This window comes from Melampsora larici-populina, assembly GCF_000204055.1.
Source record: "Melampsora larici-populina 98AG31 unplaced genomic scaffold MELLAscaffold_44, whole genome shotgun sequence".
NCBI classification, from domain to species: domain Eukaryota; kingdom Fungi; phylum Basidiomycota; class Pucciniomycetes; order Pucciniales; family Melampsoraceae; genus Melampsora; species Melampsora laricis-populina.
This window is the reverse complement of record NW_006768808.1, coordinates 609,478-626,422: the sequence shown is the minus strand read 5'-3', so window position 1 is coordinate 626,422 and position 16,945 is coordinate 609,478. Positions and strand designations below refer to the sequence as shown.

The 16,945-nt window shown below is 38.9% G+C and overlaps 5 protein-coding genes across 5 annotated transcripts; 3 read left to right on the top strand and 2 right to left on the bottom strand.

Annotated features, from left to right (window-relative positions):
* Positions 1–3,297: 3,297 nt before the first annotated feature.
* On the bottom strand, positions 3,298–8,612 carry MELLADRAFT_117644 (uncharacterized protein; the record flags this gene model as incomplete). Its single annotated transcript, XM_007414555.1, has 6 exons — positions 3,298–4,389; positions 4,457–5,470; positions 5,615–6,370; positions 6,445–7,034; positions 7,548–7,975; positions 8,511–8,612. 6 exons carry the CDS (start codon positions 8,610–8,612, stop codon positions 3,881–3,883), a joined length of 3,399 nt encoding a protein of 1,132 aa, XP_007414617.1.
* Positions 8,613–9,215: 603 nt separating this feature from the next.
* On the top strand, positions 9,216–10,272 carry MELLADRAFT_49900 (uncharacterized protein; the record flags this gene model as incomplete). The annotated part of the gene is made up of 4 exons (XM_007414585.1): positions 9,216–9,267; positions 9,341–9,392; positions 9,479–9,569; positions 9,650–10,272. The coding sequence occupies 4 exons, from the start codon at positions 9,216–9,218 to the stop codon at positions 10,169–10,171; spliced, it is 717 nt and encodes a 238-aa protein (XP_007414647.1).
* A 573-nt stretch (positions 10,273–10,845) lies between these two features.
* On the top strand, positions 10,846–12,240 carry MELLADRAFT_38743 (uncharacterized protein; the record flags this gene model as incomplete). The annotated part of the gene is made up of 8 exons (XM_007414586.1): positions 10,846–10,924; positions 10,999–11,082; positions 11,164–11,399; positions 11,468–11,606; positions 11,686–11,813; positions 11,876–11,955; positions 12,027–12,090; positions 12,169–12,240. 8 exons carry the CDS (start codon positions 10,846–10,848, stop codon positions 12,238–12,240), a joined length of 882 nt encoding a protein of 293 aa, XP_007414648.1.
* A 613-nt stretch (positions 12,241–12,853) lies between these two features.
* Positions 12,854–15,999, bottom strand: MELLADRAFT_78862 (uncharacterized protein; the record flags this gene model as incomplete). The annotated part of the gene is made up of 10 exons (XM_007414554.1): positions 12,854–13,129; positions 13,235–13,497; positions 13,573–13,731; positions 13,830–14,044; positions 14,120–14,210; positions 14,286–14,456; positions 14,538–15,334; positions 15,398–15,467; positions 15,534–15,755; positions 15,832–15,999. 10 exons carry the CDS (start codon positions 15,997–15,999, stop codon positions 12,967–12,969), a joined length of 2,319 nt encoding a protein of 772 aa, XP_007414616.1.
* A 282-nt stretch (positions 16,000–16,281) lies between these two features.
* On the top strand, positions 16,282–16,869 carry MELLADRAFT_91680 (uncharacterized protein; the record flags this gene model as incomplete). Its single annotated transcript, XM_007414587.1, has 4 exons — positions 16,282–16,302; positions 16,388–16,511; positions 16,598–16,752; positions 16,834–16,869. The coding sequence occupies 4 exons, from the start codon at positions 16,282–16,284 to the stop codon at positions 16,867–16,869; spliced, it is 336 nt and encodes a 111-aa protein (XP_007414649.1).
* Positions 16,870–16,945: the final 76 nt, after the last annotated feature.

The following is a 16,945-nucleotide window of genomic DNA, read 5'->3' as shown; positions in this document are numbered from 1 at the left end:
AATGTCAAATTTATATCAACATAGAGATCAATTTCAAGATGTTAGACTTACAAGATTTAAACAAGGTCTTAATTTGTTTTGCAGAAGTCTTATGATTTTCTTCTTCTGCTGCTGAAACAATGCAAAAACGCATAAAAATGGCAAAATGTATATCAATGTGGTTGAGAACTGATAAGGTGTTTGAACTTGCAAGGTTTATCATATTTATTTAGTGAATTAATTAATGTCATTTCAATCTTGATGGGAGGATCAACTATCCTATCAGCAGTGTCAGATATTGATTCCAATTCCATAGGATGTGGTGGTGCCAGTGGTGTCCCCTTGTGATCAGTTGGAGACAGAGTATTTTCAGGATCAGTTTCTTTGAGAGCAGGAAAGCCACCTCCAAATGGCATCATCTCACTTGGGATCAAAAAGATATCTTCAGATGTTGTGTTGGAGACTTCTTAATCCATGCACAAATAGAAGTTTCAATTTGACTTCTTTTGTGGTTGAAAGGCCAATGTTGACACCCCCCGTGAAAAAGCCACAGGCATTGATTCTTTGTTTCACAGGGTGCCATTGGCTCTTTTTGGGTATTTCAGGTGGAATAAGACAAGATAAAGATAAACCAGGGTGTAAGGAGACAGAATGCCAAGAAACAGATGTAATGTTTTCTGAAGGAGATTAATAATGGGATAGGAACACATCCTCTGAAATTACTGGAAAGATAAGTCAGGTGCAGAGGATCAATTGGGCATAATCCTGGTTGTGGTTCTGAAGTGACTCCAGCAGAGCATGATGGGCCATGACCCATTCTAACAAGTGAGAACATTCCAACAACCCTGAGAGGTTACTTGCAGATTTGATTGAATTCAGAGGGAGAGAGAAACAGCAATCTGATCACTGTTGTGTTAGAGTTGTTTCTTCCTTTCCTCTACACCCACATATGTGGCAATAATCTTTGGATCAGGTAAAGGATGCAATGACATACAATCAGATAAAGTCATATGATGTATTTCATATATTTGACCTTCTGTAAACCAATATAGAAATTGGGATATGTAGATATATGGGCAATCCATTTGGTTTATGTTTAACCCCTTTTGGTGTTAAATTCAAAATATCACCCCCAAGGTTTACACTGGGACTATCTACACTGACTTGATAGGTGTAAAGTACCCAGTGTAAAGTTCACCACTGGGCCATGTCCTGTGTAAAAAGGCATTTGGTGCAAAACTTACCATTTAACCAGGTACATAGTTTTACACCACCTTTGTGTAAAACTTTGAGTGTAAAATTGAAGCTAATCAAGAAATTAATGACCTTCCTCAGTTTTTTAATTTTGTTTTTCTTGAAGGTTCACATCAAATTAGACCAAATACAGTCATGTAACATCTGAAGGATGCTCCTAACTTGACAAGAAGCTTCTAATACAGGCCTGTATTGGATGTAATGTAGCTCAAGGGTGAGTGAATCAGAGCATCCACAGTGGTGGGCTCCAAATCAGGGCTATTGCCAACTTTGGTGACTGAGCCCCGATTTTTTGGTGCAATGGCGGTCCCCATTGCCAAATTTTTTTGCAGCCGGCTTCAAATTTTGAGCTTTGGGCTACAAATTTGGCAACAAAAAGTTGGGCTCCAAATTCCCGCACTTGCTCAATCCCATACCTCACACATGTAAGCCCACACACATCAATCTCAAAGTGTGTGTAAAAACATAGAATGTACACTTTTGAAGCCCAAATGACTGCATAAGAATTTTTTTCAAGCTGGACACAAATTTCTTGAATAGCTGTAAACGTCCTGGCTGGATTTGAGATATTTACACTGATCTGATGACACTGAAACCTTTCAAATGGAAGGAAAGAAAAACAAAGTATGTCTCAAGGTTGAATCCATTCCCTTTCTTTTTGAAGTTTATGATGGGTAGTGCCTAAACACATGAAATTGGGTATTTTGGGGAAAAGGCTTCTCCAGATCCAATTTGGACTCCAGGACCAAGGGCAGTTGTGGAATCCTGACATTGATAGAAATCCAAACTTGTATTGACAAGATTAGTTTTTGACATTTCAAATTTTGTTTACTTTCACACTGAAGAAAAATATCTTCATGTACAATGTAGTTTTTGATAAGAAATCAAGACCAATACAAATTCTGGTGTTTTGCACCACCCACATATAGTTCATCCAAGGAGACAAACATTCAAGGAGTCCTTGGATGGCACCCCCAAGAAAAAGGGCACCCAACGGATACCTCCAAGGCACATTTTGGCCCTTGCCATTGCCTCAGATCAGATTCCTTGGGATGAAGCTCCCCTCAGAGTCAAGATCCAAGGACTCCTCAGATTTTTGCCTCCAAGCCAAATGTGCTGGGTGTGTTGTCACCTTGTTAATCAGTGGGAACAAAAACTAACACAAAGAACGGTCTTTGATAGAAATATACAAAAAGGGAACATACATATATATATTGCGATCAGCATTGGTCTAGGAGTTTAAAGCAACTCATTAATGAGACATATCTCAGTTCTTGCTGACCCTGCTGATTAGTAAGAGCAATAACTAACAAGGAAACTTGAAATCCAATAAATACAACAGCAAAAAGGGGCAAAAACACACACATTGAGGTTATCATTGGTCACAGAGCCGTAAGCAACAATTTGATGTGACATAAAATCTTAAGCACTAGGTTGGGACCAGGTGTGAGCTTCATAGCCTTCCATGATCAACCCCACAAGTAAAATTTAACAAAATAATCAAATTTCATAAAAGAGATCAAGAAAAAATTGACATACAGGAGATGCAATGATATCAGTCTTACAAAGCAAATATCAGATTGTTATAGGAAAGAACAAGTTTGCCTGATCCATTCACACAAAACTTTTGCTTCCTGAACTTGGGTGAAACACACATTGTTTTGTTTGCAATAGCCTGAAGCATAATTGTTGTATGTATAATTAATCAGCAAATGTTCAAAAAGATCATCAAGTAAGAAGAAAGAAAGGTTTTACATTGTTTGATGTCAAACCTAAAAAGCTTGATCAAATCAAGAATATATCTTTTGATGGTATTGTTAAATGGCTAGAAGCCTGGCCAGACATAAGTACACGAATACGGCACAGTAGATGTTGACCTTGTATATAACCTCTCGAGCTCCAGCTCCCAGCTCCTACCACATCCTTCCACGGTTGGATCCCAGATACTGAGCTTTTGCTCTAAGACAAATGACTTGGTGAAAAAATCTCTCATCCCCATATAAATCAGATTCCACTCTTCCTGAACCCCCGTTGTTACACATTTTTTTGGTTTGCCAACAAAATGAAACAAATCTCAATAGTTATCTGTTGATTCTAATGTAATATAACTATCAAAGACTAAAGAAATCGAATCCAAAAAAAGAAATCCCATACAATTTCAAATCCCAACACCACCCATTATCCAACTTCACAACGAATTCAATCAATCAATCAAACACACACAAACACAAAACGAAAAAGTTTGCAAAAACACCCAACAAAATAAAACATTGATTCAAAAAAAAAAGAACGAAGCTTATAATATAAATGAAACATATCCTTTCTCTCTCAACAATCACATTAACACACAATCACACAACACTATATTCCAACACATCATCCTTTTGTTTTTCAAAACCCAAAATCATCCTAAAGAAATCAAAACCCCAATCCAAAATCTATATAAAACCAAACCATAAATAACTAATTCAATAGAACCGTCCAAAAAAAAAATAAGACCCAGTAATAAAAGAAAGAACCGAAAAACCAAACTTAACAAAAGAGACAGTTGACACTAAACAATACACCATTCTTCAAGTTCCACAATACAAAAAACCCCTAATCTTGCAAAAAAAAACCCAAAGTTATGCAAAACCATTTAATTTGATTATAACGAAGATGAAGAAGAAGAAGATTGTCCATTCCCATTGTCATGACTATGATTTGGTTCTTCTCCAATAGCTCTTCTAATCACCGAAAGTTGATCACAAACCTTTTCATAATCTTGTAAAGTGTTCAATAACTTCTCTTTAATCTTCACTTTCTCTTCTTCATAATCTTTCCTTTCCATTTCCCATGTAAATCTTAATCTGATCAATTCATTTTCAATTCTCTTTCGATTCTCTTTGTTCAAACTTTCAATCGATTTCAATAATGGTATGAAATATTCATCTAATTCTTCTGTACGACTATGAGCCGTTTGTGCTGCTAATCGGTTCTCACTTTCTACTAATAATTCGGCTTGTGCTTTGATCGTTTCGGCTTGTGCTCTAATCATTCCATTCTTACTACGCATCATCTCACTTAGTGCTAAGAGCGGATCTGAATCTTCTTCTGACGAATCTTCTTCTGCTACTCCAATCCGTTTCACTGCCTGTGTTGTCTTACGTGTGGATACTAAAAAAAAGTAAAAGTCAGAAAAACATTCAACAGAAGACACTTGAGGTAAAAGACTTTAGCTTACATGTGGGAATAGTTCTCTTTGTTCTTGTGCTGATCGGTATCCGAGGACGAATGTTAATTGGACAGGAGCATAGTTTTGGAGAATCACTTGCAGTCCAAGTAGCACCTATACTGTACCGTTTCAAGTCACCAGGAAGCACAGAACTACAAGATTCACATCGACTGGTACACGTCGAAACGCGTCTTTCACGATGATCTTGTGCTTTGAAGGAGTCAATAATCTTTCGTAATTGCTCTGGCCCATGTGCTTCATATTGATCTACAATGCTTTGTGCATTCGATAATGAAGAACCAAATGAGGTAGGAGCTGTGGATTGAGAAGTATGGATGGCCGGAGGTGATGTGACAAAGATCGGTTCAGTTTCGGCTTCCAAGACCATTGAAGGAAATCGTTCCTGTCGAGACCTGCTCAGATTACCCTGGATAGGTGTAAGTAAGGTAGACAACACACTAGCACTCGAGAGAGTTATAGACGCATTTGATGTTTCCGAATCACGTCGCAAATGTGAAGCTAAAGCGGGTGAAGATTCAGTCTTGCCAAAGTCCTCAATCAATGATTGCGGAGAGAACAATCGTGTAGTCTCAGATAATTTGGGTACAGATGATGTGGATACACTTCGCGGTAAGGCAAGTGTCTCGCGGTGTTCTGGTATGGATGATGAACATGCTTCAGGATGATGAAGCACATCTGACAATGAACTGCTGGCCTTGGACTGAGTATAATTGAACAAGGATTGCGAAGTTGAGATCGGCCGAGGATTAGAATGTTTTTTTGTAGCTGATGATGCCGAGAGACTTCGTGGCGGATCAATGGTCTTCTGTGAGTCTGACATGGTTGATAGACTTGGATCAAGATGATGGCTCAGATTGCCACATGACATGCGCGCAGTAGATTGAGGGTAGTCGATTAGAGATTGTGAACAAGACGTTGGTCGAGGATCAAGTGGTTTTTTGGCAGATGATGATACGGATAAACTTCGTGATGAGTCATTTGCCTTGCGTGGTTGCAGCGCCACTGATGGACTTAAGTCAAGATGGCGGCGTGGAAGGGAGATTGACCTACGAGCTGTTGCATGACGAGGCAAAGCATAAGGTATCTTTGTAGGGTGACGACTGTCAAACGAAGGATCATAGCGAGTATCAGGAGAAGTAGCAAGACCGATGGTAGACTCAGTTTCTATCTCGGGTTGGGATTCAGTCTTTTTGTCACTTGAAATTATTTTCTCCACTTCTGTTTCAGCTTGCCCTTCGCTATCACATTCGAAGGAAGCCTCTTCAACGATGGTTAGCGCTCGTGGTGAGGTAGGGACTGATGGTAGACTAGCCTGAGGAGGTGGATACCGGATACGTTCATCAAGAAGACCATCAGTGATTTGATTCCAATTAGATTGAAGCCATGCCAATCCATTAACCGCTCTACGTGAGATTTCTTTAGGCATATTTGATTCTAAAAGAGCTGAGTGACCATCAATTCCAAGTCCAACGATTCCAACTTTTCTAGGAGCTAAAAGAGCTGGACCAAAGATTTGAGAAATCATTGGAAGGCTTAATTGGTTACCAGGAGAGAGTGGGATTTGTGATAAAAAGGCAATCAGATAAACCAAAAGACTAAAAGAACGTGTCGGTAGTAATCTAAAGATCACTTGAGCAATCGTAACTCTTGTAGCGATCGGTAACTTTTCAGGTCCATCTTCATCTACACAAGTTGTCCAAAATAATTCACCTAAATCGGGTTCGAGTAGTGGTTGAGGTAATGACCATAAAAAGTTTCTGAGTAAATCACATAGATCAAAGACTCCTTCACGATCGAGAGCTACTAAATCACCATAAGATGGAGAAGTTTCGAAAGCTTTGATAAGAGATTCGATTCGAAGAGGATTTCCTTTGGTCCTAAATAAACCAGGGATTCCAAGACCTAATTGAATTTACAATCAAGTCAACATCAGTATAGAACTTTGGTAAGTAATGATCGGAATCTGAGAAACTCACCTCTTGTGTAAATCTCTTCGACTGTTTTGAAGACCAAGATAGGAAGTCTATGTTTTTGACCACCAATGATGGTAACACAACTAGCACAAGCCGTCTCAGAGAGTGGAGCGCCAAACAAACGAAATGATTTGATAGAATCACGTTGACTGGATGGTGGATCTTCAGTCAATTTTGAAGTGGTAGCTGTAGAAGGACGAATAGAAGCAAGAGTGATCGCCCTCGTACGCCAACCAAGCCGTTTGAATAATCCCTTTGATTGACTGGTATCTGTTGCAGAAGGAGTTGGGCTTTGAACTGATAATTGAGGTGAAGTCGGATTTGAGGAAGGACTGATGGTTGGAGTATCATTAGGTTCATTTCGTAAGTGATCAAGATTGACTAGAGTTGAAAGTCGATGAGATCCAAGTATAGAATCGAGTATAGAGATGAGTTCGGTTCGAGTATCCAAACGAATTGGAAATTGTATTGTAGCCAGATTATTAGAAGATGGTGTGATTGAAGCAGGAGGTGAAGAGGTGATGGATGGATTTGCATGTGAATTTGGTGAGATTGAATTGGAATTAGATTTAAGTTGAAGATCAGATCTAGATCTAGATTGAGAATGAGAATGAGATTGAAGTGACATTGAATGAGTAGATGAAAGAAATTTAGAATGAGTGGGTGAGATTGGCGTCTTGAGATTGGTGATGATTGAATGAATCTTTGTTGTAGTTTGATTTTGGTTTTGATGATTTGGAGTATATTGAATTGAATAAGACTCTAATTGAATTGATAAATCATTCTGAGGTGGATGAGCTCTAATACTATTATTAGATTTGAGAGTTTCAATTGATTTAAATTTAAAAGAAGGTGGTGCGGGTGCCAATGGTAAGATGGGTAAAGGTGAAGGTGAAGGTGATATCGATGGTGGAAGTGGTGCTGGTCGATGATGATGAAATGGTAAATCAGGTAAAGTCTTGATAGTATTATTCTTATTATTATTATTATTATTATTATTATTATTAAAAGGTAAAGGTAACGAAGGTAAAGAATTAGAATTGGAAATCACCAGTTTAGGATATTGATTAATGAGAATTGGTTTTAAATTTGAAATCGATCGTGACTTTCTTCGATGTCGTTTGAGATGGGTGTTAGTGTTAATTGGAGTTTGATTCGAATCAAGTTCTTTCAAACACTCTGATTGGTTTTCTTTATTTTGATAATAATCTTGTTGATAATGATGTTGAGTTTGATGAGTAGAATGCTGAGGAAATTCTACTACTCTAGTAGTTCTTTCTGTTAAACTCAAGTTTCGATTTCGATGATTTATGATTTGATGATGATCATGAAGTGCTGAACCATCTTTGAAAGTAACACTTCTACTTCGATTCACTATCTTTGGATTTGTATCTCTTGAGTATTGTGATTGATATGGATGATGACTAGAATCTAAACTGTTACTACTATTATTGAGTTGATTAGATTGATAATAAAACTGATTTCTCCTTGATATCAAAGACATCTCTCTCTCTCTCTCTCTTATGGATAAAAGCTAGATAAATAAATAAATTCGATCTTGAGATCAAAACTGGAACTTCAAGTTAAACGAAAAAATAAAGGAAATTATTCAAAGCTTGAAGATCAGGTGGGATGATATCTGGTAAATGGATTGAGTCAAATCGTTAAGGAAAAGAACAGAGTCATCTTGAACTTGGTGGATTTTCATCTGATCAAAGGCTCTTCTGGAAAATTTAATTATCATTTCTCAATTCACCACTTCAAAATGTGAAGATTAGATCTAATCCAGCAGGATGATGATAGTCTTCTCGTCTTACGTCAATTAATTATCACTGAGCTTGGATTGGATAATGTGAAGTTTTAGATTAAGAAAATCAACCTACTTGGATCTTATACCAGTCATATGAGGTCTGTGAATTCATTCTTGATTGTATAGTAAAATCTACTAAATGCCCCTGTAATCTTTTGCGATTCATATGAAGTAGGATATCCCCTCAGGATTACGCACTCTAGCGACATATTCGACCTGGGCTCATGATTTCCAGCTAAGTTGGATCTTCCTTACTCACTTTTGTAGTCAAATGTTCGTAGACTTTATCCAGAAGTCGTATCAGGCAAATCCATTCCGAGTTAAATAACTTCCTGGCTCCATTAGATTGTGGCCTCATCATGAAGGTTCCAACTCTACGTGCATGTAAATAATGTTTAAATCCATACAATCCCCACCACGAGTCACTTTCTGAGTGCGACCCAGGAGATGTAGATTCCAATCAGTCAAGACTCAAGATTATCTTCAATTCCAACTTGAAATTTGACTTTACATTCATAATCAAATTTGCCACATATTTAACGATCCTGAGGAACGCTTTGTATTTTGAAACTTGATTAATTCCGCCTTTAAAGCCTACCAAAAAAAATCAGCGCGTACGCCTGAGAGAGCTGAATGTATATCTTGATGTTTCGAAATTCTAGCCTGAAGATTACTTTCGCTTGGGAAGTTGATCCAAGAGAAGGTGTCTTGTTCTGTCTTGTTGTCATTGATAAAGTGAGGAATTTCCTGAAGCGAGGTTTCAAACCCCATAGTATGTGTTTGTACGGTGATTGGTTATAAGCATACTGTGGGTGGCTCAATTCAAGATGCCTGTATGGCACACCGCAGACTGTGTAATTTTTTTTAGACTTGTTCAGGACAAGGGAAGGTTTCAACAGACTTTTCAAATCAGTCTCATTCCAATCACTCCAATCACCTAAACTCTCAATCCTATCTCCATACAATGAGGATCGAGAAATGTTACTTTTGTGGTGCTAATGTTTATCCTGGTCATGGTAAATTTTCCTCTTTGATAAAACTTTTGACAATCCTTACAATGTTCACTGACCGAGATGTCTTTTTTCTTAGGCACAATGTTTGTTCGAAACGATGCCAAGATGTTTCGATTTTGTCGTTCAAAGTAAGCTTTATTCTAAACCAACTAATCAATTAATATCTCATCTTGAACTTTTCTTTTGGTTCGTTTGATTTCCTCTCTTTAATTAGATGTCACAAAAATTTCAAAATGAAACGTAACCCTCGAAAGGTCAGATGGACCAAGGCGTTCCGAAAAGCTGCAGGAAAGGAGATGACGATGGTATGCTAGCTATATATTTTTTCTTTCAAATTTGAAGAAACTAATCTTTCTTACTTTGTTTTGGGTACTCTCTTTCATAGGATTCTACATTAGATTTCGAAAAGCGAAGGAATGTGCCGATCAAATACGATCGAGAACTCGTTAATTCTACCGTGACGGCTATCGATCGAATTGCCGAGATCAAATCTAGACGAGAGCGTGCATTCTATGCTGCTCGTATCTCAGCTTCAGCTCCAGTTACTCGAAAGAGTTTGGCTACCGAGGTGGTGAAGGATCGACATGTACTTGGTTTACGTGAAGATGAACTTACTCAGAAGGCTGTTAAGGCGGCCGAAATTAGGTTGGCTAAGATTGGTGCTCGTGAATTAGAGCTCAAGCAAGCTAGGATGAAGAAGGTGACGATCTCCGATACACCTATGGAGACCGATTCTAACACTGAAGGATACTTGGAGACCACCAGCGGTACTCAAGCTATTGCTGATGCACTACTACAAACGACTGACTCACAAGACAAACCACCACGTAAGATGAGACACAAGATGAAGGTGAAGGCTTCGAAAAGTGCATTGACCACTGGAGGTCAATCGATGGACTTGGATTAGGCAATTTGAATCTTGATTTATGCTTTAGTGTTTCCATTTTTCCCACCTTGTGGTGTTCTTCGATCATGGGGTAGTCAATGTATTTTGTTCCACTTTGCCCCCAAACGATTCAGATCGCCTCCACCCGTCAGGGTCTCACCTGATCGGCTAAACAGAGTCAGTAGTTATGCTTTAGCCTGTCTAAGCTCTGCCTCAACCTCCTTATCAGGAGTGCAGATATGTAGGTCTGCAGATATCCAGACCTTCCATAATACTAATGGTCATCCGTGAACTACACGAAATTCCTCTACTCGCGCCACTTAGGGGAGGCCAAAAACGGATCGAACTCCTTGCCCCATCAATGCTCCAGACCAAGGTCTTTGCACTGTTCCTGAGCATGATCGCTACATACACACTCACCCGTTTTGTAATGTGCGATGGGTCTGTACATACATGCCCCGAAGTGAGGTATAAGACTCAGATGATGTTTCCCTATTCTTGATCCATCCAAAGATCAAAGATCAAAGATCATCCTTGTTTTGAAAGGTCGGTCCCACCGAGTTCATCGATATCTATAGTTCTAAGGATCAACCGCATGTTATCAGTCGGGCGCAAGTTTGCCGCAACAACCTCTTAGGAACATTTTCATCATTCTCTTCTAGTTAGCTTCGAGCGAAAAGCGGAAGCTCCTTCGAATGTCTGCCACTCAGCGAAAGAAAGGCACCAAGACCTTGATCTTTGATGATCTGCCAGCATGGAGAAAAGACAACCCTTGTATGATTTTGTCCAATCGAACCATATAGACGGCTTCAAAGCTGATCTCACGCAATTGGCCATTTGATGAACAGATGTCCGCACAGGATATCGTCCCACTCTTGGTTGTTATTTGAAATGCATAAAATCAGTGTTCTCTTATTTTCACAATGAAACCGGTGAGTTGATTTTCCCTTCGAACCCTCTACAAGTACCCCGCCTCTCTTACATTCACTAATGGTGGTTGTCGTATCATCCAGTCAATATCCATAGCCATCTCTGGGGAGCCGTCACGTTCTTCACACTTGTGATGTCTCTTACTAGCCCTTCAAAATTCATGCCATGGACTCTCCCAACTTGGATTGGAAGATCGCATGTTGATCCTACCTCTGTAACATGGGTAGATACGGCTGTCTTTGCTTGCTTTTATTTGAGCGGGCTGGCTTGCCTTGGCTTTAGCGCTACTTATCACACTGTCTCTTGCCACAGTGAAGTTGTTGAGTGCCAGCTTCACTACTTCACAACTCATTAGCGTCACTTACTGATTTCCTGAATCATTTCTAGGTCTGTGCAACGTTGGGTCGATTAGACTATATGGGAATTGTCTGGCTGATCGTCGGTTCATTCTATCCATCAGTTTACTATGGCTTCTATTGTTATCCAAAGATAACAGCCGCCTATCTTGCCTTGATCACAACGCTTGGTATCGGTGAGCTCAACATCATCCCTCCTGTCTAATTCAATCAAAGAATTCTAATCAAAGACTCGTAAAATATGATCAGGTGCGACTTATACCGTCGTCACACCTACTTACAGGTCTAAAGAGGGACGTACAAAACGCACTTTGATCTTCATAGCTCTTGCACTAAGTGCTGTTCTTCCAATCGGACATGGAGCCATCAAATTCGGAGTAAGATCTTGCTCATCACACTTTCATATTTATAGTACTGAACTGATGCTTCTGACTGCTAGATACAACACTCTGGAAGTCGCATTGGTCTGGATTGGTTGCTCCTATCGGGTGTAACCTATATAGTCGGAGCATTATTCTAGTTCGTACATGATACTAGGATGTAAGACGAGGCTTCAAAGCTCATAGGACTGTTTTTGTATTGTTTTCTAGTGCTGAAAGGTTTCCAGAACGCTTTAACCCAGGAAAGTTTGATTTAGTAGGATCTAGTCATCAGGTATGTCTTCAATTGCTCTGTGGTACATAGATAGCTAGAGACTTGAATAAAGTGAACTGAACTGGCATTTTTCAATAGATCTTTCACGTCTTGATTCTTTTTGCTGCCTTTTTCCACTACGTATCTATCACATCGGGTTTTGTACGGTAAGTTTTACACTATTTTGAAAAGAGTCATCATCGAAGTTTATTGATAACCATTCAAACTTTCTCTCTCACAGAGCACATTCATCGGAATATGCACATTGTCTTCCTGGAACTTTTTGAGATCTTACATCCTATGTTTCTTGATATGTTTATCATTATACCACCTTTAGTGTTTCACCTTGGATAATTCTTGGACTCTGATCACTTGTAATGGAAAAAAATCTCTCCTAAATCTTCACTATAATTAGCCTACATGCCATGACTAGATTCCTGGATTAATTTTGAATATCATCATGGGGAGGCTATTGATGTATGGTTCTTATGGGGTTGACAATCTGCAAACAGTGCAGACAGACTCCAGCCAGTAACATACTTAAAAACTCCAAGTGATTCTTGGGATTTGTAGTACTCCTTTAAACAAGTCACCTGACCTGAAGCCTACTGGTTATCAAACCAATTGTTCACCATCATTACAAATCTCATACAACTTCGCAACCTTTTCCACGTATGATCAATTAATAGCAACCAACAAAAGACATTTTGAACATAATAACTTGAACAAAGGGCTTTAAACAGATCCAATCACAACTGGAATCAATGGTAACAAAATCAAGAAACTACATACACAATCACACATCCATACCCAATTATGATTCCTAAATCAATATAGACTATATCCTAAGCTTAAAAAAGTACAACTCTGAAAACCCTTCAGGTATAGGATTATAAACTATTGAGTCAAAAGTCCAGTCCAATCATACTTAGAATACCCTAATTCATCTTTAAACTTTAAAACTTGTTTTTGATGAACATGATAAGCTAATCTCTTTGGTTTTCTCCATTTCCTTGGTTCTAAATCAAGTAAATTTCCAATAATTTCAGCAGCAAAATATCTATCAAACAATCAAAAAAAAAAATAAGCCTTGGTTATAATGATAATTAAAATTCATCTTTTTTTTTGTTACAAGATCCAAAAAGAATTTTTTTTCCAAACTAACCTAGGAAATTCACCACCTTTTCCTTCTTCATCTAAAATTGATGAAATCTCTTCTGAACCATTCTCACCACGTCCAGCTCTTCCTGAACTTTCATCATTTCCTTCAATCACATGTCCATATCCTTTTTCTCCTTTATAATCCCATTGTACCATAAAGTAAGGTAAATTAGATACCATCGAACGTCTAAATCCACCTGGTCTTGCTGAAAAATCAATCAGTTTTTTGTGTTGTGACCATTCAGATTCTGAAGTCATGATAGATTCCTAAATAAGGTTAACAAAATCAATCAGATCAATCGAATTGTATTTCATAAAAATATAGTGTAGAAAACAACTTACTTTGAAATATGCTGGCGCATCGCTGAAGAGGTCCCATGAGATAGGAACAGCTTCAATGTAACTATGACGTTGTTGTTTGAAAGAGAGGATCGTCTCATAGAATAGTACGCCTTGGTCAAACTTTTCTGAAAACATTCGCATTAGACACTTCATATAGTTCTGAGCGATAAAGCCAATATATGAAAAGCCACGTCAGCATCAATGAATGTGGCAAGCAAGTTGAGGACTCGTAATGAATCTGAGTGGTAAGAACCGACTTTGATTTCATCCCACGCGTCATCATCTAGTTCCAAAGAACAGAGTACATGTTGCATGGGTACAATCCAACAATGCCCTGGAACCAGCTCTTCGAACAATGGAGGACAAAGATAAACTTTTGTGCCACTGGATATGATTCCAATCTTTGGATGTGAACCATCGTCTCCATAACAAAACTGACATGACTCCAATGCCTTTTTCGTTCTGGAGTAATCTACATCGCCAATTCAAAACGGTAAGCATGGTCTGGTAAGCGCATAAAGCGTTAACGACCACAGAATACACTTACCGTTGATGGCAAACAAACGCTTGGAGGCATCGGTTTTCATTTTCTTTTTGGCTAGGCGATCGGCATTATCATCGATATAGTCCAGATCATTCTGATAGGAGAGAAACCAAAGGTTCAATCAAGTAGGAAGAGACTAGAGGATAAAACCCCGCTGCAGAATGCTTACCTCATATTTACTATCCGTCATAATACTGCGAGCCATCTCAGCGTCCATGTTTTTCTGATCAGCAGAACCTGCTTGAAACTTTTCTTGTCGGACTAGATCTTTCAAGCTAAGTTGATCATCATCTGCGTTATATCGCAAAAATTCTCCTGTTTTGGGGTCCCGAGTTTCAACCTACAAGTGAAGATCGATCCAAGGAGAGACATCTTTTTTTAAACCAAAAAAGCAAATCAAGAAAATTATGAGGCAACTCACTTTGGCTTCTTTTTTGCGTCGATTTCCAGGTTGTGATGGTCCAGCCTCATCTACATTACCAGACCCTAAATCATACATTCTTCCTCGACCATCAAGTGTAGGTACCACTTCCACACGTTCTTGGTTAGCAGGTATGACTTCCTCCGACTTCGCTTTGAGGGCAGCTTCGTATTGTTTCTCTAGGTCAGGAACTGTATCAGAGCCCATCATCTTGGCTTTCATCAATGCGGCTTGTAATTTATTCAAATCGAGCGTCGTTGTGCCAGTACTTGAGGCCACTTCTGGTCGTCTGGGTGATGAAGACACGCTTGCCAATGGGTTCAATGCCGATGGGACAGGACTCGAAGGCCCAGAGGAAGAAGGTGAAGCGAATTTCGAGGATGACTCTTGACGAAGGAGATCCACACGCCTGTGAGCATTGGTATTGTTTGACGGGGTATTGATGTCCCTTTCAGACCCAGGTGTATTACGACCACTCATGGGCCTCCTGAATGCAGGCCGATTGGCACTTCCCGACTCAGATGAGAAAAGATATTTCCGATCAGAACCTTCGCGTGCAGGGGTACTTTGTAAACTGCCTTTACTGCTATCCGTTCGACTTCTCTGATGATTACGTTGTGAACCATTGATGACTCGGCTTTCTTCTTGAGCATCTTCCCAAGCAGATAATGAACCATAACGTTCCATGGCGACTTCTTCAATCGATCGGTTTTCCTCAGCTGCTGTTTCATAAGTTCGTTTCAGCTTTGTCATCCTCCACTGATAACCTGGTCCACCAAAGACTGGCTTAGCTGGTGCTGGTAATCAGAAATTGATAGATTAGCTAAACCCTCGATGAAATAAGAAAATGTTGATCTTACGAGAAGGTGGATCATCGTTGGGTTTGTAATTAGGATCACCGGCACCAAGTCTTACAATAGAGCTTGACATCTTTCAGCAAAAGAAGAAAGTTATATTTCAGTATATAGTACTAAATCATTCAGAAATTGGACCCACTCTTTTCTCTTCTGCTTGCGTTGCTTTCTGTTGTTCTGCCGCCTCCCGTACATTGGTACCTCGCATCTCTTTCCCAAGTGAACTGAAAAAATCAACCTCTTCATTTTTTGATGAATCTTGACCATACTCTTTTAAGCTGCTCGTCGTAGTTTTTTTGTTGGATTGATCAAGTGTCGAGTGTGATGATGTTGCTACCGTACGATCTGAGAGATTATCTCTAACCTTTGAAATGTAATAAATCAGTCCTTTGAATTTTCTCATTGAAACCACGAAGCCTTTCTGATAAAGTGAATCTTACAGATTGAACGATTGGTTTTTCTACCCATGATGCTTCTTCATCTGATAGATTAGTCTGTTTTGATTCAGTTTTTCTTGATTTATGATGTCTTTTTTCGTCCTTTGATTTCTTTTTATCGTGATGATGAGATTTTGATTTGTGATGATCGGTTTGATTTGAGTCATGCATTATTGAATTGAAGTTGGTTTTACAACGTCACCTTGAAGAAAGTCGACTGTAAACTTCACCTTAATGCGCGGCTGATGAGACATGCACCGGCGAATCTCCGTATGCACAGGGCGCACACACTCCATGGTTTCTTTGCGGGTCTTTCTGGGACCGACAAGTGTGAAGACTCACCATAATTTTTCAATTCTACACCTCGATCTCTTCATTCAAACCTCAACTTCTCCAATTCATCACAACAACTCAAGACCACTGCGATTTGAAACCTCTGAACCTCCAAGAACAATGTCATATTCTGTCTCCAACGTTAGTCCCAATGCATTCCAACCCGATCAAAAATCCAAAAAAAATAACATAACATCAAAGGATCCTTGTACCCTTTCTGTAATAGACGGCACTTGGTTTCGCAAGAGTTTGGAGACAAGTAGATGCAAAAGATCAAATCCTAGGAAGATTAGCTACACAAATAGCCAATACATTAATGGGAAAATATAAACCATTCTTTGATCCTCGAAGTAAATTTCAATCGATTAAGAGAAATACGCTTCTTTATTAAAAGCTGACGACAACTGTGTTTTTTTGGTTTCTGAAAAAAAATAAGTTGATATAGGTGATTATGTTGTGGTTACAAATGCTAGGTTAATTAAAGTTACAGGAAAAAAAGAAGCCCAAAAGATTTATTATTCTCATAGTCAATATCCAGGAGCATTAAAAGAAACCCCATATTCCAAACTATTAGAACAAAATCCAACCATGGTTTGTTTCTTCACATTTCCCAATCAAGTCTTTTTATTGTTGACTAAACCTTTTTTCGTTTCGTTTTGGTTTGGTTTGTAGATTTTGAGAAAAGCCTGTTTCAGGAATCTTACCTAAGAATAAAATGAGAGATAGAAGATTAGAAAGATTATTGATTTATCCTGATGAATCTCATCCACATCAATCTAACCTA